This window comes from Amblyomma mixtum, chromosome 10 (assembly GCF_055824585.1).
Source record: "Amblyomma mixtum isolate Tamu chromosome 10, ASM5582458v1, whole genome shotgun sequence".
In the NCBI taxonomy this organism is placed as follows: domain Eukaryota; kingdom Metazoa; phylum Arthropoda; class Arachnida; order Ixodida; family Ixodidae; genus Amblyomma; species Amblyomma mixtum.
The window spans coordinates 147687374-147711192 of record NC_143021.1 but is presented as its reverse complement, the minus strand read 5'-3'; the positions used below and the strand labels follow the sequence as shown (position 1 = coordinate 147711192).

At 47.7% G+C, this 23819-nt stretch overlaps 1 protein-coding gene across 1 annotated transcript in view; it reads left to right on the top strand.

The window, feature by feature from the left end:
* The first annotated feature begins 949 nt into the window (after positions 1-949).
* Positions 950-23819, top strand: part of LOC149327264 (dermonecrotic toxin SPH-like) — a 57342-nt gene continuing 34472 nt past the window's right edge. The window contains exons 1-3 of the mRNA XM_089563920.1: positions 950-994; positions 7290-7530; positions 9431-9559. Of these exons, the coding sequence (XP_089420046.1) occupies positions 950-994; positions 7290-7530; positions 9431-9559 (415 nt within the window). The remainder of the gene's footprint in view (positions 995-7289; positions 7531-9430; positions 9560-23819) is intronic.

Here is a 23819-nt window from a genome sequence, read left to right as displayed (position 1 = left end):
TACTCTATATATATGTGAAAAAACCAGAATTCTTGCAATAAATAATCAGGAAACTGGCAAATCACTATCTTTCATAGAGCCAAGTGATATCAATGGGTGATAAATTCTGCATAACCGCATATACCATTGGATGTGCGACTAAGCTCAATTCAGCTGGCATATGATAATTACTGCATTCACCAAATAACCTACAAACACATATATTAGTCCCGATAACAGTCATACTAAAGTTGTCTCAAAGTCACGAACGTGTTGTGTCTTTCAACTGCCAAAAAGCTAGAAATCTACTAATTAGCACTAAGCAGCGGTCACACAGCCCGAATAACCTCTGAATACTGATTCTAATTCACAGAGTCTGAATTGGTAACTTCTGCATTTTCCTCCTTCCTTTTATCCTTTTATTCTGAAATGTGAGGTAAGCAAATGTATCTCCATCGTAGTTGATCCTTCACGCGTCCTGCTTCACTATTGCATGTACATTGAGTGCAGGACACATACTTTGACACGTACTCGTACAAGGGACGAACACTTATTTTGTGTGGATTCGTGTCCTGCTTCATTCTTTCTTGCTTCACCCATCTAACAGCGCTGCCTTCCGCAACAAGCCCGGCAAACAGCACTTCATCCTTGCTTACAGCTTTCCCCAATGTCACAGAATGTAGCCCTGAGCCCTAGGAGGCCAAAACAAAGCGTCGGAAAATATTAATTCTAAAGAATAATATTTCTTTTGCATGTCGCAATTATCAGCCGTACTCGCGACGCTATCAGGTGCAGCTAAGCAGGGTCTGTAAGCAAGAGTTGACTTCTGCGTTCATATGCACGTTATTATCCAGTTATTTTACAGGCTGATACAAGATAGTGTTTGTTGCACAAGCTGTTATACGTGATGTGTGTGGTTTTCTTCGCAGATGAATCTGAAACCTGTTTTACCGAGAGAACACGATCAATAATGTCCCTGAAAGCGCTTCATCTTTTTGGCGTGCTGATCCTCACTGTAAGTAGTCGTGGCGCACTTCGTACCCTGCAAGCTACTTCGTTCGCAGCGCAATTCGCGACATAGAACAGTATTCTAATCCAGAGCTTACTTCACGCACAGATCAAAATGTACAGTCCCTACCACAATATAAAGGGCCATGCTGCGGCTTTCAAGCTCTTGTCAGAGGATGCAGGCCGAAATGGATTCGCTTCCACAGATTTATTGAGGCCCTTGATATTTTAAGATTACAGGTCTGGACGTCTGATAGCATGTCAGGAAACTGTACCCACTCTCAGGATCGACCAGGCAAGAGCGGACATGGCCGTCCTGTTTGTCCGAGTGCCATACCCCTGCTTGTGGGTCAACAATTAAACGAAGAACCACTGCTCACAGCTGTGATGTGACGAACGTCCAGTTCCCATTCGAGGAAGATTAGCACGTGAAGGAGAGTGACAACACGCTGCATTCAAATGTAAACCTCGGCTCTTGAAACACTCTCTCTGCTTTGCGTCTAAGACAATAGCAACGGTGCGGCCACATTACGGGCGATTAGTTAAGCTTTACGCCAAAGGAAGCGCGCCACACTGGCATGTATTCTTGTATCGCCTCCCTTGTCATAGTCGTTGTAGCCTTCATGCGGTTCGTATTGTTGCGCGCGTTACACAGCACACAGAATGAGTACAGCGGTGCCAACCCTGCATGATATGGCAGGAATGTTTGACAACCGACTACTCTGAACACCGACAGGGGAGGGAGTTTCCAAGGGCCAGATTTAAAGTACGGAACTTGTAGCATCCTGCACATAAGAGCACCTGTACCCCGCGCTATCAAACGGAAAGTTAAGGGATACAATAGGAAGGTAACCCCTGCGGTGGCAAAGAACGGCGCATGATTAAAACACGTCCTTTATAAAAGACCTTTACGTGCTCCTTCCACGAGGTACTTGTGCGACAATGTGGCATCATACTTATCACGGTAACCGAGGAGGGTGCCGATTCCGTAGCCGCCGACTGCCGCGAAGGTTTAACGCCCGTATCTTCTGTCGCGAATCCCCCAAGCTTTGCCTTGAGAAAGCGACTGCCGTGCTGTTTTGCTTTATTGCAAGCATCCAGTCGCGTTACATGGCCGGGTAGAGACCAATAGGAAGTTCTGCGAGGTTTCTTCTAAGAAGCTCTGAATATTTATCCCATTGTATGTTCGGGTCGACAGGTCACAATGTGCGTTCAGGTCGACAGATGTCACCGTGACGGCACATCCGTTTGTCCCGGTCGTTATTGCAAAACTTATGTCTGATTACCAGGTTTAGCGCAGCGTTGGTTGTGAGCCACTGGACTATACTGTGTGTTCTCGTCGGTAGTTTCTCCGGCTTCGGCGGAATAGGGCACGCTTGTTTCTCGACGCGTTGCTCTCGTCAATCGTGGAGGTACTGAAGTGCCAGGCAGATGACACAAAGCAGTATCGCACCCGTGGAAAAATAATGCTTTTATGGCAAAGAATTTATTAAGACGACTTCATCTGTCTAATTTGATCATGAATACGACTCCGACTCGGACGGTTGGAAAGGCAGAACGGTGGAGTGTAAACGTGGGCTAACTCCTTGCGCACGAAGGTGCCTTTGTGAGAAGAGAAGGAAGCCGCTGTACAGCTGAGGTGCGCGTTGCCTAGCGCGGCTCGAGAGAAGCATACCCACATTCTCTAGCGCTTGCCTTTCGACCACTGAGCAAGCAATAACATCTCTTTTCAGCCATTGACCCTGCCTTTAACGCTTCGGTAAAAGTTTAAAAATTTAAAATCTCGCTCAGTCTGACCGACCAGCCAGTCAGCGTTCCTAATAGATGCCAACAAAATGTACGGCCATTGTCATCTTATAGTGGCCGAAAGCTCAGTTGCAGCTGTGTCTACGTACACAGAACCTTTATTAATGTCCACTGAAGTCTCTTCCAAATTAAAGTAGAAATAAAAAGAGCTAGAAATGTACACTAATGATAAGAATAGAAACGGGGAAAGGGTTATTTGGAATTTCCAAGAATGCCACTCTTCCAAAAGTGATCATGGCTCTTAATTTCCTCGTATTACGTCAGGAATATTGCTTGGTATTACGTCACACAAAAGGCTTTAGGTTGCGGTTTCTCGTACAAATGCCACTGTCTCTATCTTTAGCAACGAGTGTTTTACCGTGTTGAGACAGAAGATAGAGGTGATGAACATCTACCACGCAGCTGTAAGCCCCCTCCCCCTCCCTTAGAGCAGACTTATGGCTAGGGGTGTTATGGTGTGAAAACGTACGCTTGCAACACTCTGTATACGCATATCATGCAGGGACGTGTCTTCCCTCTTGCAGAAGTTCTTAAGAGGTTAAATGAAACCTTTGCAAACAACGACGCATTTCAGCTACTCGATGTACGCAGTGTTAAGCTATCGCGCCGTCGGTACTTCATCTGGGCGTGTATATCCTAACGAGAAGTTGTGTTCTTTAATTTCTAGTCATAACAGAGTAGTTCCCTTGGAGATCTAGCGATTGGCCAGGATAACGTTGAGGAGAAAGTGCGAGAGAGACATCTGCGGCGCACAACGGACAACATAATGAATGCATTCGGTACTGTTGTCGGACATGAGTTTATCTGCAATTCTAATCCATCTCATTAAATTTTTACGGTCGATACGCAAGATACACTTGGTAGCGTCTCATCAGCTGACATCAGAAACCTTACTCAACTATTTAGCTCGGTGAACTGATTACTTTGGCACCTAGCCACCCAGCTAAGGACCCAACGTTTTGTCCGGCACTAACAACTTAAGGCCATAGTTCTCTCCAAGGCCGGGCGAGCTTCCCTTGAATGCAGACAGTTTCGTTCCTAAGCTATGTGCCATGAAGCCAGGGAACCTGCACTTCGCTCATCTGTGATGAGCAGCTGGAGTGAAGTAAACACTCGCCCATTTCAAAGCGGGGACTAATCCTTAGTGCGGTAAAGGAAGTTTGCTGGGCGACGGTTGTCGAACGTGGCATTTTAAGGAAGTCTCGGCGGCATCAGTGGCAACTTGGCGAAAGAAACTAGCGGCAGAAATCATTTTGCGAAAACTTGTAACGTTAAATATTGTGTCTCACATTTCTCGGACCTGTATCGATCGCTTCATGCAGAGACATGACACATCAGTAGCTAGGCCAGGAAAGATGTCCGGTCCTTTATTGTGCATAGATTTATAGCTGCGGCTGCAGCGAGGGAAACGGAAAGGAACAAGAGGCGTTGGGACGTTGTCGGGCCGCTTGCCTGATAGGCACATCTGATGCATATTCTGTCCTCTGTGAAGAGATCAATTTTGGCAATGCTATAAGAGATTTGGTGAAATTTGTGATCATAATTCAGCCGTTTAGGTTCCGGGCGTGGCCGGGTTCTCCTGCGTGGAATGGTTGGCATGCTGCATCGAGCAGCTGCATCTGATGCTGCGTGCTGAGTGCTTGCGGCAAGTCCATCACGTGCCTCACCCTCGCGTCGGCGGTACTAGGACTTGAGGGTCTGCTAGCTTCGGAGCGGATGTCCGCGTCGTCGTCGCTGTCATCGACGACGTTGTAGCGTTCTTGGGTTCGAACCAGATGTTGCCTATTCCGCCTTAGAAGACGTTCGCGGTCCCTTCTCAAAATGTACAATCGTGCAACCACCTTCTTGAGAACCATCGCTTTGCGCCACCACTGGCGGCCTTCACGAACCCGCATATCGCCGCCAGGTGTTCCCGGGCGGCGCCGAAAGGACGAAGAAGTGAGGAACTCGCGTGCTCTCGGAGCTGGGACTCTGCTCCTCTGCTTGCGGCCTGCGCCTAGCCCTTCTGTTTCCTATTCTGTTTGTGACATTTGTGGTGGAGGTGCTGGGTCACGTGCTCCTCAATCTCAGGGGGCCTTTGTCCAAATCGAGGTCGTAGCGCATCGGAGGAAAAACCCTGCAGGCCAAGCTCTCGATATGGGCACCGGCGGAACAGGTGACCGGCCTCCCCACAGTGGAAACACGAACGCGGCCGGTCAGGGCCACGCCAGGCGTCTGCTCTGCGCAGGGATCGTCGATCACTACTCGGGATGTGCTGCACTGGCTGCACGGAGGGTAGCGGGACGTCGTGTGGGATTTGAACAAATGCCGCCTGAGTTGGGGCAGGGCGTCGTAGAGCATCGGCATAGGTCGGGCGGCAGTAGTCTGTCTAGACGGGCTATGGAAATGCCGTTGGATTTGGGAAAGGGCGCCGCAGAACTTCAGCGTACGTCGGGCGGTAGTAGTCGGTCTGGATGGGCTGTGGTTCGCCGCGCAGTAAAAGAGGCCTGATAGCTTGCCGCACCTCTTCACGGATAACGCCCATAAGGGAGCTGGTCGCTGGCTGTGAGGTACCACATAACTTCGCTAGCTCTTCACGGACGACAGCGCGGATCATGTCACGGAGGTAGTCTGTATTGCTGTTTAACGCCGGTAGAGACTCCGTAACAGAAGCAGCAAAGACTGGCCGGTCGTACGCGGTGGAACGCTGCCGGAGGACCTGCTCCATCGTGACAGCCTCGGCTAGAAACTCGGCAACAGTGCTTGGGGGGCTGCGCACGAAGCCGGCGCAAAGCTCTTCTTTAACACCACGCATTAGGTGGCGCAGCTTCTTGGCTTCCGACATGGCTGGGTCAGCGCGTGGGAAGAGACGCGTCATGTCTTCGACGTACATCGAAACCGTTTCGTTGGGCATTTGCATACGGGACTGCAGGGCGCGCTCTGCTCGCTCCCGACGATCAGCGCTGACGTACGCGGCGAGCAGTTGACGTCGGAACTCATGCCAACATAAAAGAGTGTCCTCACGGTTCTCGTACCACGTATGAGCACCGTCCTCCAAGGTGAAGAAAACGTTCCTCAGCTTGGCGGCGTCATCCCATTGGTTGAATGCGGCGACACGTTCAAACTGGAGGAGCCAATTTTCCACGTCCTCCAGCTGAGTCCCGTGAAAGGACTTTGGCAGCCGCGGGTTCTGGACGGTGTAGTACGCGGCCCCTTGCATAGCTGGTCGAGGGGCAGGGGCCGAGGTTGAGTCAAATGGCCTGAGCACAGGAGGCAGCTGTCCAGGCGCCGAGGTAGTCTCCAATAGCCCATGCTCAGGGGACAGTCCTAGATCTCGGCGACTGACCCGATGCACTGGCGTGTCGACAGGGAGAGGTCTGGGATCCTCGGTGTTAGGAGGGGTGTGCGACATACTCCAGGCGATTTACCCAGCGCACTCCACCACTCCACCACCACGAAAGGACGAAGAAGTGAGGAACTCGCGTGCTCTCGGAGCTGGGACTCTGCTTTTCTGCTTGCGGCCTGCGCCTAGCCCTTCTGTTTCCTATTCTATTTGAGACAATATTGTCTCCATGCTGCAGTGGAGGCAGTGGTTTGCCCGTGGACGACTGGCGGTGCTTTACTACTAGGCGCTCCTTTTCGATACTGCATTCATGCAGACTGGTGCGCAGCCGACGACCCTTCAACAATTTTCCCATTGATTGTCCGTCCTCTAATGGGGACGCGCGGTATGATAAAAGACCCATCCAGAAGTCGTCACGAGACTCTGCAGTTTTCTTCATAATGCCCTTCACTATTTGTACTCCTTTCTCGTCCAAACCATTCGACCGCAGAAATTCAGGGCTTCTACTATAGACGAAGTCATAGCAGCGTGCAAACCCCGCGAACTCCTTAGAAGAAAACTGAGGTTCATTGTCGGTATACACTTGGACAGGAATTCCGTACCGCGTGAAAATAGTCGCAACCTTTGTGACGACTTCGCGCGCAGTGGTGACGGCGAGTTTCTCAACGTCTGGAAAGTTTGAATGCTCATCAAACACCACTACGTACATGTCACCAGCGAAATGAAAGAGATCGATTACCATCCGGTGCCATGGCACCCCGTGTGTTGGCCGCAAAATTAAAGACTTAGAAACTTTCTTCTATGCGTACTTTTGGCATGCGCTGCATTTGCGAAAGATCGTTTCAATGGCACTGCCCATTCCTGGCTAGATCAGGCCCCGCGCTCTGGCTTTAATTTTATTCAGTAAGGAGCCTTATATACAGGACCCTTCAACGCACTTAGAAAAACCGCTTTTGGGTATAGGTTAAAGGCACCGAGATCAATGTAAAATACATTCAGGCGCTTTAGGTTTCTAAAATGTTACACTGGGTTCTTGGTATACTCCAGCAGTAAATAAGCTCAGAATGGATGGCGCATGGCTGCTCCTTGATCCGTATTTATTGACCTATACTGCCCGGTGACTATAGGGTTAATCGAACCATGCAACAATTCTTTTCCCGGCTCTGAAACGTAGGTCCATGCATCAGACGACCGCCGGCCGTTCTATCTGTTCGGACATATGGCAAACAGCTTGCAAGAGGTGGATGGTTTCTTGCAACAGGGTGTGAACGCTTTAGAGGCTGACTTCAACTTTGCGTCAGACGGAACCGCACTTAAATTGTACCATGGCCGCCCCTGCGACTGTGGTCGTTACTGTAAGAAATCTACTGAAATTGGGACCTATCTTTCTTACTTGAGGGACTCTGTCAACGAAGGTAAGTGTTAACAAATACACCCATTTGCTTCACATACTAAATATCTGTCAAGGAGCACGTCATCAGAAAACGCAAAGGAGACGAAATAGGCACTATCGTTTCCACAAGTGACTTTAAATACCGCATACCCATAAACTCTGCAAAGTGCATTTTTAAAAGGAAAGTTCATAAAGGCAAATTTTGGCATATACTGCAAGGTTTCTTTGTAACAATCAATACCCCCGCAGATTTATCTCTAGAAGGCTTTCATTTTTCTGGTAATAAAGTTTTTGCGGTTGTAAAAACGTTCCCCTTTGGTTTTTATGGCAATCTTAACAACTCGATGAGAGCGATGCGTTAACTTTAAAAGAAAGATTTTACTAACCATTGGTGGAATCAACCATTACCTTGATCCTTTCTATAACAATACGTTAAAATATTTCCGAGCTGGCTCACAATGAAACCGATGTCGAAGAATTCCGTACTTCTCTGGATTGGTCATAGCAGCAGCAAAGCCTAAGACAAATCGACAGGTTTTAGCGTATCGGCCCCACATTAGCATTTCGACGCACCTACTGTTGCTTATCAAATGTAAAAAGTCTTGATGATAGCTTTCACCTGAAACAGAGTAAATAACTGTTTAATGTTGCGGTTCGAGCTCGTACACACGGGGCGCCAAGTAGGCCAAATAGACTTTTTAGATTGAGATGTTTTTGGCGTCTGACTGCACAGGAGGAGGCCGTGCAATAGAATTGCTGATTTTGGTGGCGATGAAAAGTGAAACTGCCTTGCTATGCCGTGGCAGACTGAAGGCACAGACTTCATACTATTGTTTTTTTAAGTAAGAAGCGGGTCTTTCGCTTTTGGGACGATATTGATGTTGAGCCCGTCGAAATATCCGCATTTATGACAGAGAAATTTGATTTCCAAATGTTTTTTTTTCCCGCTGCGCAATTCAAACAGAAGAAGTCACAAAGAACTCTGTGGTCATTATTTAGACTCTCTTTCTAGGCAGCGATGATGGAGATCGGCGTACAATTCGGACTGAGCGTCAACGCCATATGCTTGTTAAAAACGGCGTGCGGGGAAAGAGCCTTGTCCTTAAGCCGGCCTTGTCTTCGGTGAAAGTGTTTCGCACCGTTTCCAGCTAAAACAGCGTTTCCGCCCTAAGAACGTTAATTAACGAATATAAGCGAACTTCACCTTGCTTTTATTGCTTGTAATGAATCTAACTTTATTTAATGAATTCGATGCGAGGTCGCTGCAGCTCCACTTAACGCATACGTTTTCAACCCTTTCCTTAGTGTGGTGCGCACTGAAATGTGGTAGTTACTGCGGTTTTTCCTTCTCCAAAGCGTTTACATTTTTCGCTCATCCCTGCAGAAGTAAAAAAAAACATGGCCGGACTGAAATTTTTGTCAGGTTCTTGAGCAGTGTTGCAGGGCCTCTTCAAAGGAGGTATCCACTGGGCAGGCAAATCTTATGGCTGTATCTGGATGTACCATGGAGCCCAGCGTTTAGGTTTAATTACTCGCTGCAAGCCAGCTCTACTTCGGTTTCGAACTTACGCTAGCCTACACGGCTTCCGCTTGTTGTGATATCATTTATTCGCATTCAAGCTAACGGTGTTGCAGCTACTTTACCACAATACGACGGTGGTTGTTAGCCTCCAAAAGTTCGCATTCTTCGGGCAGACAACCTGCAGTTTAGTACGCATTCCCTGGGATGGCGAATATTTTTTCCCGAGTATTGACAGCTTTTTCGGGCTGGTTCATCGTCGGTAACAAGATGGCTAGCGAAAAAGAAAGAGCTAGCAAAAAAGTAAGGCATCTCACTCTACTCTTTGTTCTGAACAGACTCTTCCAATAATTTCGATACTTCCAACTTAGCGCTCATGTTCTTTTTCTTCTGTAAAAAAAAGGAGGAAAGTATGCTGACAAGTTGCTGCTGTTTTACGCTGACACCAAGACTAGCCACCTTTCTGGGGACAGCGTGTATCAAGCGGGAGTCAGCATGGCCAACAACCTGATGAGCTACCTTTGGAACAATGGTAAGCGGCGCTTTGTGTCTAGCGTGGATATTAGTGTGGGATGCTTTGCACGTTTTTATCCTGCAACTGGCGAGATGTCCAAACTAAGTCGCCATATTTATTAGGGCCTCGTTTAACAAAGATAATGACGGCGTTTCATGAAGTTGGATGCAACCGCGGAGTAGAAGCTCTGTGAGCTGGCTACATTGAGAACGCCTGGGTGTCGCAGGACACGCAAACATCATAACCGGCAGAGTCAAAGGTTTAGCTCGATCACATTACTGGGAGCGACGTGTTGACAAAGTGGAATTGCGCTTATGTTGCGTACCCCGTCGCGCGCACACAGTGCCCGGAGGCCGAGAGCTCAAAGGGGAGAGCGACTAAAAGCTGTCATTCGGGACGCCTTCCTTCCACACGTCTCCAGATGTCCTTGGTTCTGTGTCTGTGCCGTGGAAAATGTGAACAGGCGATAAGCTCTTCCTGGCTGTGTTCTTGCTTGGTTTCACGCGGACGTTTCTAAGGTGTGTAGGTGAATTAACAATGCAAGGGACGCAAACGGGGGTAATGCGTTGAGATTGTCACGCAGGCGTTCTGCGGAACCTTCAGGAGTTGAAAAACTACTACCCCGCTTGGATCGCCTTTTTACTATTTCGCGCAATGGAACCATAAGGGCTTTAGCTCGTTTCTGTGACGAGGTACGTTGAAAGCCCAAGAGAACGGCAAAGCACTGCTCGCACCAATTCTGCGAAGATGACTGCCGCCAGAATTTGGAAATAACACCAGTTTTCGCGTTGTCATTCAAGTAAACCTGACTTAGGCACATTGCAGCCTCTGAGTCTTTGGGTACAAACGTTTCTTATTATCCTCGCCATGAGCAGTTTTCGTTATCAGGTGTAGACTGTGTCTCAGTAAATTATAATTTATATTTAACTTTTACTAAAATGATTCCGCTGAGGCAGAGGTTGAACTAGCGACATCACCCGGAACAACTTTGATGAGCTACCAATTCACCACGGCAGATCTTATGCACCCTAAAAGAACTAAAGCTCCGTCTTAAGGACATGACGCGGTAGCCTTAATATGCATTTTTAGCATACAGGAGAAATATTCGCGCAGACGTATCCCATTTTGCTGGGTTTCTCCTACGCCTGCTTAGAGGAATAGTTACAGCCCTTGTGCGTGGCAGCCTGCGACTGGTAAACCACTAAACATCTTCAATATTTCGTCTCCGGGATGCAAAAAAAGCATTTGAGGACGCTAGAGCTTCGTCTTTATGAGTGGGACGCGACAGCATGTTGCAGCGTTGCCAAGGAGTCCACGGACCACCATCGCCGGTTTGGCGCGACGCCTTTCCCGAAGGAAAGGAAACGACGGCCTGTCTCTCATATTTCGGTGGACACTTGAACCGCGCCGTAAGGAAAGGGAAATGAAATGACATTTGGTTTTAAGGAAACGGAACGACGCCTGTCTCTCTGATATCTCGGTGGACTCAAGAAGCGCGCCGTAAGGGCCTTAAGGAAAATTGATTTTAAGGAAATAAAATGCGCCTGTCATATCTCTGTGTTGAATGGTACCGTTAATGGAAAACTGGATATCAAGCTTTCTTTCTAATTGTTCACAGTACGTTTCTTTCAACTCCTGTTCATCTGAAACTGTTAATGTATCATCCGGTGTACCACAAGGAACCGTGCTCGGGCCACTTTTATTCTTATTATACATTAATGATTTGCCGGAAAATATTACTTCTAAAATTCGGTTGTATGCAGACGATTGTGTGATATACAGTTCAATTAACACCTCTGAGGATCACGCGCAACTAAATCAGTCATTCGTGTCATTCTGCTCATGGTGTGAAACATGGCAAATGCAAATAAACTTCCGTAAATATGTATACATGTCATTCTGTAATCGCACAATACCATCTTCTTACACCTACTCATTAAAAGATAACTCTCTGAATGAAGTGTCCGAGTACAAATATTGAGGTCTTGTTTTCTCTTCTAACTTGTCCTGGTCAAAGCATACTAAAACAATATCGAATAATGCAATGCGGAGGCTCGGTTATCTAAAACGTACACTTTGTGTTGGCCCCAAAGAAACTAAACTGGTAACATACAAAGCTCTAATTCGTCCACTTTTGGAGTATGGGTCAATAATCTGGAATCCTCATAAACAGTCCGATATCAGTAAGCTGGAATCCGTCCAAAGGAAAGCAGTACGGTTTATTTGCCGACGGTATGACAGAAATTTTTCACCTTCATCCACTCTTCCTGCCATAGGCCTTTCCCTCCTTTGTACCCGCCGCGACAATAAGTGTTTAAAATATTTTCATGGCATTGTTAATTCATCCCGCTTTGCTTCATTGTCTCAGTATTTGCATTTTTCAGCATCTTCATCTACAAGGAGCTACCACCCATTGTATGTAACACCCATTCACGCGCGCACTGATATGTTCAAATCTAGTTTTTTTTCCTCGTGTTATCGAAGGATGGAATTCTTTACCCGGTGATATATGCTCCCTGGAACCAAACCTATTTTTCAACGTTGTTGCAAATAAGTGATTAGTCTGTTGAATTACTGTTCTGTATTTTAATGGTGTTCACTTCTGAATATGTTGTCCCTCTCTGCCTTTTCTTTTCTTTATTTTTTTTCTTCCTCCCACTCCTGCAATAGCCCCATCGGGGCTGCAGTATATGTAAATAAATAAATAAAAAACAGCGCTGACGCACGGGACGCAAGAAGATGGGACAGACACATGCGCTGAACTAAAAACCAAATAGTTTATTGCCAAAGAGGGGGGCAATATAAAGCATAGAAGGGAAGAAAAAATCTCAGCGATCTGTACTTAGCTTCGTGCGATACACAACTTCAAGCCAAACTTGACGGCACCGTTGTTAAGGTTATGCGTTATATAGATGACTTTTTAGTATTTTATCTTAAAGGTGACGACCAACATACTGTTGCTCAGATTTTTTACGTGTTCAGTACTGAACTTAACAACCTACATTTGACCACAGAGCTACCTACTAACAAGAAACTAAGGTTTTTAGATCTGGAACTTGTGCTATCGTGTGACCATGTCTGTTGGATGTACTCCCCGCGATCCCAGAAGAGCCTACCCCTTCCGGTCGGCCCACTCAAAGATAGCTAAGTGCGGGATAGCGAAAACATGCATGAAAGCCGCTCTCTTTAGATCATGTGCGCATAAAACCCAAGTCAGCTTTGACGCGCAGGTTACTAGGCTTACCGCTGCAGGCTACCCGACGAAGGTGTTATCTAGCATAGCACAGTCGATATTAAAAGAATGCAGAAGGATGCGCGCAAACTGGACAATAAGCACATAACATGTATTCCGTATGTTCACCAAGTATCGCACAACCTCAAAAAGGTTGTGAACAGAGAGAGAGAGAAAACTTTATTGTCGGAAAAGAAGGGTTCCTGGACGCTTAGCAGGAGGGCCAGGTGGCCGTTAGCTCATAGCTGGCGGCGACCTCTTCGGTGCGCTCGATGGCTCCTGCCTGGACGGCGGAGTCCGAGCTGCGCAGCACTTCTTCCCAGGCGTCTGGTGAGGGAGCTTCTATAAGAGCTTCCGGAGGAGGATCCTCCGGGCAGTCCCATAGCATATGCTCGAGGGTGGCAGTGCTACCGCAGTGTTTGCAGGTGGGGTCTATTAGATCGGGGTAGATGTGGGCGTAAATGTACGGGTTCGGGTAAGAATGGGTTTGAAGTCTTCCCCAAGCCACCTCTTGGTGCTTCAAGAGTGACTTGTGCGGGGGAGGATAGATTCTTCGAGAGAGTTTGTAGAATTGGGTAATTTCGTGGTACGAAATCACTGCCTCCATCTCGGATCCCCCTGGACGAGAGCCCACCGCTCGGCCGACAAAACCTCGAGCGTGTTGGTGGGCTGCTTCGTTCCCTGGGTTCCCTGAATGGACACGAGTCCATACCAGTTCTATTTCTCGTTGCAGTGCAATAATTGTGAGGATGTTTCGAGCAGTTAGGGATATTCTACCGCGCGAGAAGTTGCGTAATGCAGTCTTGGAATCACTGAGAATGATGTCAGCGTCAGTATTTGCTATGGCCAAGGCTATGGCCGCTTCTTCTGATGAATTGAATTGATGGAATATTTATCAGCGACCTTTCCAGAAACTTCCAAAGCTTGAAGTGTGTCCTTCTTTTTATGCTAAATGATATGATTGAAAGTGGCTTCTTACCATGCTCTCTTAAACAAGCGCGTGTTATACCACTTTACAAGGGTGGCAAAAGAAATGATATCACGAATTATCGCCCAATATCTATCGTGTCGTGTATATCACAAATTTTAGAAAAACACGTCTTATGTACAATGTCAGCATTTTTGCTGAGGCATAACGTGCTTAGCCCACATAAATACGGATTTGTTGCTGGTTCTGGTACCCAAACGTTATTAGAAAAGATGTCGGATTCCGTTCATTCTAGTTTTGATCAAAATGAAGTGGCATTTGGTCTCTTTCTTGATGTCAGGAAGGCATTTAATACTGTTCACCATGATATTCTCTGTGAAAAGTTGTTTTGCTATGGTTTTCGTGGTCCTTTTCAAATGTTACTAAGAAATTATGTGTCTCAGCGATCTCAAATGGTGGAACTTGGACCTGTGCAAAGCAGAACTATAGACTTATATAGTGGTGTTCCCCAGGGATCCATCTTATCACCCCTCTTATTTAATCTCTATGTTAATGACCTCCCCAGCATTATAACTTCATCACAGATTTATCAATATGCAGATGACACCCTCCTCATCTCATCTAATACAGATTTTTCTTGCGCACTCCGTCAACTTCAACAGGACGCTACTAATCTATATGATTGGTTTCAATGTAACCTGATTGATATAAACCCCCAAAAAACTCATCTAGTGTGCTTTAAAAATGCACACAAGCCAATCCCGAAAAACGCTGCGGTTTTTTTGCACAGCTCCAGTTGCACTGCATGTTCTTGCTACCCCATTACATGTGTTCCGTCCGTGAAATACCTTGGCATTTACTTTGACAGTGATTTATCCTGGAACACGCACATGGCACACCTCAGTAAGAAGCTTAGAGGCGTCGCATGCTTGCTCTATGCTCTAAGGGCCTACCTGCCATTTGCCATAAGACGTTTAATTGCACAGTCTTTGGGGTATTCTCTGCTGAGATATGGCATGTGCTGTTTCTTCAACTGTTCTGCAACATGGAAAAATAGGATAAACCGTATTCTCAAGAATATGGCTAAGAGTGTCATCTATTCAATACCCCATAAACAGCAAAGTGTATTCCTTTCTTCAGGTCTGCCTTCCTTTGACATTGTGTTCAAACAAGTCACTGTACTCAGATATTTCTGGAACTCTGAATTTCGGTTCCACAACGTTAAACCAATCCCATTAAGAAAAGTTTCTCGATATATTGTCCCTGCAGTGCGAACTCATTTTGGTATGTCTATGAGGTCATATTATATCCCATGTATATTCAATGAGATGCCTGATAATGTTTTCAACTTGAACACTCGCAGACAGTTACGTGATGCTATTGCCGAGCTTGAACAGCTCTAGTGCATATGTTTTAATGTAGTACACAAAACAATGAATTGATTTGGTAACACAGGTTGTTGCTGCTGCCGGACGGCGCCCTACAAGCCCAATTGAGGCTTTGGCGCGTCCGCGTCTTGTATTGTTTCTTTGGTGTGAATAAAGTATTTATTATTATTATTATTCTGCTTGATCCGCGTACTTGACCGTGACTGAGGCTGCAGAGATGCACTCGCTTCTTCCTGCTATGAATTTGGATGCGCAGATAGCGAAGGCCCCTTGGCTGAAATTATAATCGGCTGCATCGGTGTATACTGCTCCAGGATGATTAAGGTACTTTCTATGCAAAGCCCGCGCTCTGGCTCGTCGTCTGCCATCGTGGAAGCCCGGTAGCATATTTTTGGGGAGCGGTTTGATGACTAGTTTGTCGCGCACTCCTCATAGTAGAGGGTCCGGTCGGTCAGACATGGGTTCAGCGTTTACGCTATTCGATCTAGAATCTCCCTTCCCGCTGTAGTGTTGGCCAGTCTTTGGATGTGTATCGCCTTGTGTGCAGTGATGAGTTCTTGTACAGTGTTGTGTATACCCAAGGATAAAAATCTGTCCGTGGGTGTGTTTCTAGGAAGCCCTAGACCAGCTTTATATGCCTGTCTGAGTAACCTCTCTAATCTGTCGATGTCCACCTTAAATAGTTTGAGGTATGGTAGAGAGTAGGTGAATCTGCTAATGACGAATGAATGTATAAGGCGACAGATCTCGGCCTCCTTCATACCTCTCTTCTTAGCAGTGATTCTTGGAATGAGCCTGACTATCTGGTTGACCGTTGTTTCCAGACGGGTGGTTGTAATGTTGCTCTTACGATTATTTTGAATGAACAGACCTAGTACTCGAATGGTTTCGACCTCTATCGGGAGACCTTGAAGGTTGACCTCTATGGTGTTTTCTCTCTGTTTCTTATGTCTGATTAGAAGGAGTTCAGACTTGGGTTGAGAAAATTTGAGTCCTATGCTACTCGCATGCTCCTGCACTACTTGTACTGCTTTCTGAAGAGTTTCTTCTATGTGAGCATCGGAGCCATTCGCCACCCATAGGGTAACGTCGTCCGCATAGAGTGCATCACGTAAGTCCTCTTGGGCGTTTAGCTTGCTAGTCTGCGATATGAGCGATAGGTTGAAGAGAAAGGGTGACAGGACGGAGACTTGCGGCGTGCCTCTATGTCAAAGTTCTATCCTATCCGACCTGATTCCCCCGATTAAGAGTTCTGCCGTTCTTCCCGATAGGAAAAAACTGACATACTTGTAGGTTCTGGCACCTACATTTATGCTCGAGAGGCCTTTTAGAATTGCTCCATGCGACACGTAGTCGAAGGCTTTTTCTAAGTCAAGTCCAAGAACGGCTTTGGCGCCGGTTTTATCCGGGGTATCTATGACGTCGTTATACAACTGGAGCATGACGTCTTGGGTTGATAGGTGGCTCCTGAAACCTACCATAGTACTGGCTAATAAGTCATTATCCTCAGCATAGCCTTGCAAACGGCTCAAGATCACATGCTCCATGAGTTTGCCTAAGCACGAGGTAAGGGATATGGGTCTGAGGTGGTCGTTGCTGAGCTTCTTGTTGGGTTTAGGAATGAACGTTACTATCGCGTGTTTCCACGACTGAGGAAGTTCTCCTTGCGCCAATATCCATTCATTAAATCGGTAACTGCCGAGAGAGATTTACGATCTAGATTTCGCAGCATCTTATTCGTGACTCCGTCCGGTCCCGCGGCTGATGTTGTGCGAAGGGGACCGATTGCAGCCCATGTCTCCGCGTCCGTTATGTCTCTGTCCAGCTCCTCGTTGGGAGCACCCGTGTAGCGGTTAAGGGCGTCGCTTTCAGACGTGTTCAGGTATCTCTTTCGAGGTTCGTCTAGGAGCTCCGAATCTGTTCCGGGGAATCCGTGTATGATTTCGCTCATGTGAGATCTGGTAGTAGATTTTGTTTGAGTGGGTTCTAAGAGGTGCCTTAAGAGGAGCCAGGCCCTTTTGTTGCCTAACTGACCATTTAGGCTGTCGCTTATCTGGCGCCATTGTTGCCTAGATATGTCGGATGTATGTGCTTCGATCTGCCTCTGTAGTTTGGCTGCCTTTAGCTTAAGTTCCCTGTTGTGTTTTTGTTTTTTCCATCTATTGAGGGTGCTTTTGTGCGCTTCCCAGAGATGGAGAAGCTTGGAGTCAGCCGTCGGCTGATCCTCCCTCGCTTCCACCTCCTTGGTCCTCTTGCGCACGTCATTTTTAAGCTGCTCTACCCAACTATCTAAGTTTTTGATGTTGGTGGGAGCGGTATCTTCTCTAAGGTTTTTAAAGTTATCCCAATCCGTGAGCGTAGTGCTTGTTGGAATTGACTTGTGTGCGGACGTATGAAACGCGATTGTTATGATGCAATTATCGCTGCCTGCCGTATTTCTGGTATTATGCCATTTGGCTTCAGTTATATTCTTGGTTAAGATCAGGTTGGGTGTGCTATCCCTGCTGACGCTGTTGCCTAGCCTCGTGCAGGAGTGGGGATCATTAAGTAAAGTGAGGCCGAGATCGCGTGAAGTTTCCCATAGCTTCGTGCCTTTCTTGGTGGATTTAACGTATCCCCATTCAGCATGGGGTGCCTTAAAGTCTCCGACTACGAGGAGTTGCGCTCCTTTAGTGAAGTGCATGGTCTTACGCAATAAATTTGGAACGGGTAGCCCTTTATCTTGGGGAGAGCTGTACACATTTAGTATGAAAAGATTTCTGTCTCCTCTATTGCGAGGAACAACCTCTATGAGAGTGTAATTAGCGGTTATGCCATCGAATTCGTGCTTGATAGCCGTGGTGTTTCTTTGTACTAGAATAGCGGTTAATTGTTATTTTTTGGTGTCCACGCCTTTCTGCATGAAGTTTTTGAATCCCGCAAATTTGGTTTTTCCTCTATTCTCCTGGAGCGCTATTACGTCCGGATTTTCTTCAGTATTCTGGATTAGAAGCTGCAGGTGATCCTTCTTTGGAAGGAAGTGCCTGTAGTTCCACTGCCATACGCTAATTATCTGCGGGCGGGGGGCCATACTGCCCATGAATTGGTTGCATTCCGTGTGTAGTGATCCTGGCCGCTAGATTGGCCATTTCTTTCTTAACTTCGTCGATGATAAAAGTTTTGAATTCTGCCAGTGTAGCCGCGAATTTGGCATCTAGACGTTCTAGATCGGCCTTTCTCTCGGCCTCTACTTTGGCAAATCTGAGGTCCACTTTGTCGACTAAATCTGCTACCGTCGTTTCGGTTTTTTTCTTGGGAGGTGTGAGAGGAGTATCTGCCATCGAAATGGCCGGCCTTTTATGTCTAGATGCCACCTCCACGTCCACAGCCTTATCTCCTAGCTTATCGTCTTGCTTGGGAAGAGCAGGGGATGTGTGTTTGATCACTGAGGGGCCTAATGGGGAAGGTGATTTGGGTTCAGGTGGAGTACTTGTGGTTGCAGACTGGTGTACCACTGCCTTGTAGAATTTTGGTTGACTAGAAGGAGTTACGGCATGTTGGCCTATTAGCTTCCTCAGCTCGTCTATTTGGGACTGCAAGCTCTGGTTATGCATTCGAAGATCCCTCACCTGTTTCTGAAGGGCTTCTTTTTCGGGGTCTGTGTGCCAGGTCACACTCTTGCGTCCCGGGCTTTCGCTGTGGTCGCGATATCGGCTGCGGCTGGCGGATCTGCTGGCGCTTCCCGACGAGGCGTCGCTGCCTAAGGGAGGGAAGGATGACGATCCGCTGGGGTGGCGTCCCCCGGGTGGATGCTTGCTCCTGGATTGCGATTGTTTCTCGTCGGTTTGTTTTTGGCTCTCGCTGTTGTTGGCCCTCTTCATGTTGGCTTCTTTTACTTGCTTTTGAAAGCGGAACTTGCAGTTGCGGCTGCCAGTGAAGTGATGGCCCCTGCAGATGATGCAAGTGGAGTTGCACGTATGTTGTTCTCCCTGCTTGGGCTGAGCGTGGTTGACTCCACATCTGCGGCAGAGTTCGCTGAATGGTTGTGGGCAGACGTCCATGCGGTGTCCAACCTTCCGACAGTTGAAGCAAGCTTCCACTCTGTCGTGGTATGGATAAACGATTTCATCGAACATCAGATATCTGATGGATCTTGGGAGCTGATTTCCGGCAAATATGATGAAGAAGTGCCTGGTCTGCCCCATTCTTCGCGCGTGTATTATGTCCGTGTCGGGATTTCGGGCGCGAAGTTCCGCTAGGATCTCCTCATCCGTTTCTCTCGTGTAAGTGTTGAAGACGATACCTCTGACAGAATCTTCTGGCTTTGGTTCGTAGGACTTAACCTCAAACAGCTGGTCCGCCATTTGGAAAGATGTCAGGCGACTGTAAGCTTCGGCACGTTGCATGTTTGGCGTGCAGATGGTCAGAGTGTTGTTCGACGGATGTACTCTGAACCTATCATTCTGGACTGTCTCCTCTGGAGGCAGTTTTAACGCAGTACAGATGGCTTCGGCAATCTCCGATCTGGATGCCGTCTTCAGATCGAGTGGCGTTCGTGGTCGTACGACGATTATGTAGTCGTCTTGAGGGAGTTTTGGCAGCGGTTTGCCTCGAAATAGAGGCGGCGGACGCGGCTTAGGTGTAGCAGAGTTTCCATCCTTGGACGCCTTGCTGTGATCAGAGCGACGCCCCGGCCCGTCAGCGTCTGCTGCCGGCGTTCCGTTGGCGGCTTGCCTATTTTTCCTGTATTTCTTCTGCGCGGCGAGGGCGGCGTTGATCCATCCGTCATCCTGAAGCTCTGCCTCCGTTACAGCTTCGCCTTCATACAGCGTGGATCATCTCACGTGACCGTACTCGTCACCGGCGTCGCCGTTAGGCCTAGCCGGCTCGGTCGATGCCGTGGTCGCAGCTATGCCTAGCTGTCAACACGGCGTCCGAAAAATGTTTCCGTTGATTATTCGGCAGATGACCCACTTGCCTGGTAGCGAGAGGTATCCACGGAATCCGGATGGTGTTCCGCTTCGTCTGGTGCCAGTCTTGGGTCAATGCGCTGTTTCGTTTCGCCGTGGTAGCGATAATTTACGGAGCCCATGCGAAGCGTGTCCGCATGGCTCGGAGCCGGGGTGAAAAAAAAAACAGATTGTGAACAAAGCCGGCGTGAAGCTCCTTTTCTCAGCCAGGAATAAGTTGGGAGGCCTGTGCAAGAGAGTGAATCAGGAAAGTGGAAAGAAGGCTTCTCAGAAGAAACACAGAAACAAATTTGTCAACTGTTGCTGTGGCGTGATTTACAAGGTCCCACTGTCATGCGGCCGATTTTACATCGGGGAGACCGGACGGTGCGTCAACGATCGGCTACGCGAACACGCGAAAGACATTGAAAACAAGTCCCGCCGAAATAACATGGTCATTCATTTCGCAGATTGCGATGAATGTAAGGCGTTTTTGAACCGAACCACTATCATCGCCAAGTATCACGCCTGATATGAGAGGCCTTTCACATTCACGCATTAGGCAACTCATGTGTAAGCTAACCATCGGTGTCTCTATTCACACAGGAGATCGCTTTTCTTAATCAGTGATAATATCCCGAATGTATGCCATGTCCTGTTTGCACTGCTTTTTTCTTCCCTTCTATGCTTTATATTGCCCCCCTCTTTCGCCGCAATAAACCATTTGGTTGTTAGTTCAGCGCATGTGTCTGTCTCATCTTCTTCCGTCCCGTCCGTCAGCGCTGTTTCGCGGTACCATTCAACATGAACCAACCAGCCTGACTCAGCCCTGTCTCTGTGTACACACTACAGTACATGTTTCTAAAGCACCCTTCTAAGACAACACCGTATCCCGGCCGCGGCGGCCGAATTTCGATGGAGGCGAAATTCTAGAGGCCTGTGTGCTGTAAGATGTCAGTGCACGTTAAAGAACCCCAGGTGGTCGAAATTTCTGGAGCCCTTGACTACGGCGTCCCTCATAGCCTAAGTCGCTTTGGAGCGTTAAACCTCATAAACCAAACCAAGCCAAACAACACCGTATTCACTACACGCGCCTTTGTTCATTCCAAACTACTGAGCGGGCGTGGCGGAGGGGTTAGCATGCTCTCCTCGGACTCTGGAGGCCCTGGTTCGACTCCCGAACTCGACCAATTTCCTACTCGGTTTTATTTATTAATGCTGAATTTTATTATTCAATGGAACCGCCAACGGCAGCAATTACGGACTCCACACGCTGCCGAAACCTACCGCTATCAGTGATAAGGTGAGTCTTCGGAACATTCGCCATTGCATTAACAATAGCGCCTCTTAGGGCCGCAATGATGTTGTGTGGGTGTCTACTGGACCCCCTCTCAACCATGCCCTATATGTAATAGTCCCTTGGGTTAAGATCTGGGGAGCTCGAAGGCCACATGTTTAGAGCGACATGGTCATGTAGGTTTTCAGCCATCTGTTCTAAGGTTGTGTGGGCTGTATGGGATGGCGCAGTGTTAGAAAACATATGGCCTCCCACGTGCTACAGAAGTAATCCAAGGCTTCAGAACCGCGTTCGGTATTTCGGTGTAAGCAACAGCACTGACCCTGCTACCTTGAAGAAATATTTGTGGAGGCATCACATCTCCTTCACTGCTCGCAACGCCCCCTACCATCACTGATGCTGAAAATTCTGTCCTCATGATGTTTGAAACTTTTTCAGTGTCTTGACACAGCCACCTATTATTTCTGCGGTTGAGCTTCCGGTCCTGGACGAAGTTTTTTTATCGAAGAAAACCCACAGCATTCCAGGATCTTCTGGGTGTTTCAATTAGTTCATGAGGGGCTTAGCTCTGCTCAGGAGGTTCTTGGTTTTTTCGGCCACGAAATTTCCTCTCCGCATAGGATAGGGCTTGTAGCGATGTTCCTCACAAACCACGCTTCTGGCAGTGGCCTCGTCAACCTCCACCTCCTTAGCGATGGCTCTTACCGCCTTGTCAGGGTCTTCATCAACGGTAGCTTGGGTACGACTGATGAATTCTGGCGTCCTAAGAGTGTCAGAACGCCGACAGTGTCGTTTCGTCTGAGAACCTGCGTCCACATCACTACTAGCAGCCTGCACCTTCCGAACTTTGAAGATAATTGATCGGCATCCTTCAAGAATGTCGCAATCTCAGAATCGGGGTGTCCTGCAGCCAAGGACACTATGACAGCGTGCCTCTTCATTTCTTGAGTGAGCAGCTCCGACATGGTGACCGGCAGCGAAAAAAGGTGTTTAGCTTTTTTTGCGGAGGATGCGGAGTCATCGTGTGTTCTCAAATACATACCGCACACGGTATATGCAGAATTGATCAGTCTCTCATCCGCATCCATAGTACCGGAGAGTCCTCATACGATTCCAAGCTCAGTGACGAAGCGGTTAAGCTATGCGGAACTGCGCCGGTAGGTGGCTGTTTCAAACGCAGCCACCGATGCTGCTTGTGAGACTCAGGTTGCTCTTCACGAACAGTCCCATGTGGCCATTCATTACTTTAAGTACCACCTGTCACGGTGGGCAGGTTGTGATTACGTCGCTCGGTGACGGCACCAAGGCTACAGGAGGTCCACCTGCTTTCTCGCTCCCAACGAGGGCACCGGTCTGCCTCCAAAACGAGAGCCGTCGCTGTCCCGGTATTGTACTGGCCTCTTGAACTCTTTCATGAGAAATATTACGGAAACAAGAGCCAAACAACCGTATTTAATCGATTATTCGTAAACACGTTGGATAAGCCGACCCCTTCAATTGGTGGATAGAAAAAGAACCACTTGGAATGTCCTACTGATCGACCAGCGGGTGCGGCGAGCTACCAGCGTTCATATCAGGTGACCGCTACTGGGCACCAAATTCCAGAGCTGCCGCGCCGCTATGAGAAACACTAATCACAGGAGGGGCGCTACAGCTACGTTCCTCATTATAAGCGTGTTTTTGAGCGACGCGGATGTCGCGTGCTGCAGTGAACTTTTTTTTACTAGCCAGGGTGTGAGATTACGACACACTTAAATGAGGAGAAAATTGTTGACCACATTTAGGCGGGATAGAAGGTTCGTTTTTACGGCGATGAATCTTAATGCGCGATCCACGATGCGACGACGCCATATGGTTGCGCCTCTTTCTGTAGGTAATATATGAGAATCTTTCGTGAGACCCTCGTCAAAAGGAAGAAGTGCGTGAAGCTTGTGTGCAGTAATGTTGGTACCAAGGGCCGTAAATACGGAAGGCCCGAAAGTGTCTAGAACACTTAAGTTTCCGTCGTACTGTTGTAGTCATATTCTTCCTCCCTTTCCTCTAACTGTGGATGGGTTTGTACCTCGCCTTGGCTGCGATTCGCGTATTGACCAACTCCTTAGTTTAGAGATCATGATTTTTAAAAGAAAATTGGACCAATTTATTAGTGCACTCGGTATTGTAAAAGATGACCAGGAATTGAGCGGCGCCGTTTCCAGCATACATTTACCCGGTGGGTGACACGTAATCCACCAGAATGAAGAAAGTACGCAAAAGACTTAATAGGCGAGACAGAGTGTGGCAAGGGTGCATTCGTACATTACTTTATTTGCTAACCACCGCATATATATATCCTCAGATCCGATCGCATGTTTCTGTCAATGCGCTTAGAAGTATATTTCTTTGCCATACAAGACAACAGAAGGCTTGCTGACACGAACATTTCATTTGGTCTTGTAAGGTATGCCCCAGGAAGCTCACGCCGATATGCTGTGCGGGATCTTTTCTTTTAATTTTTTGCTTTCC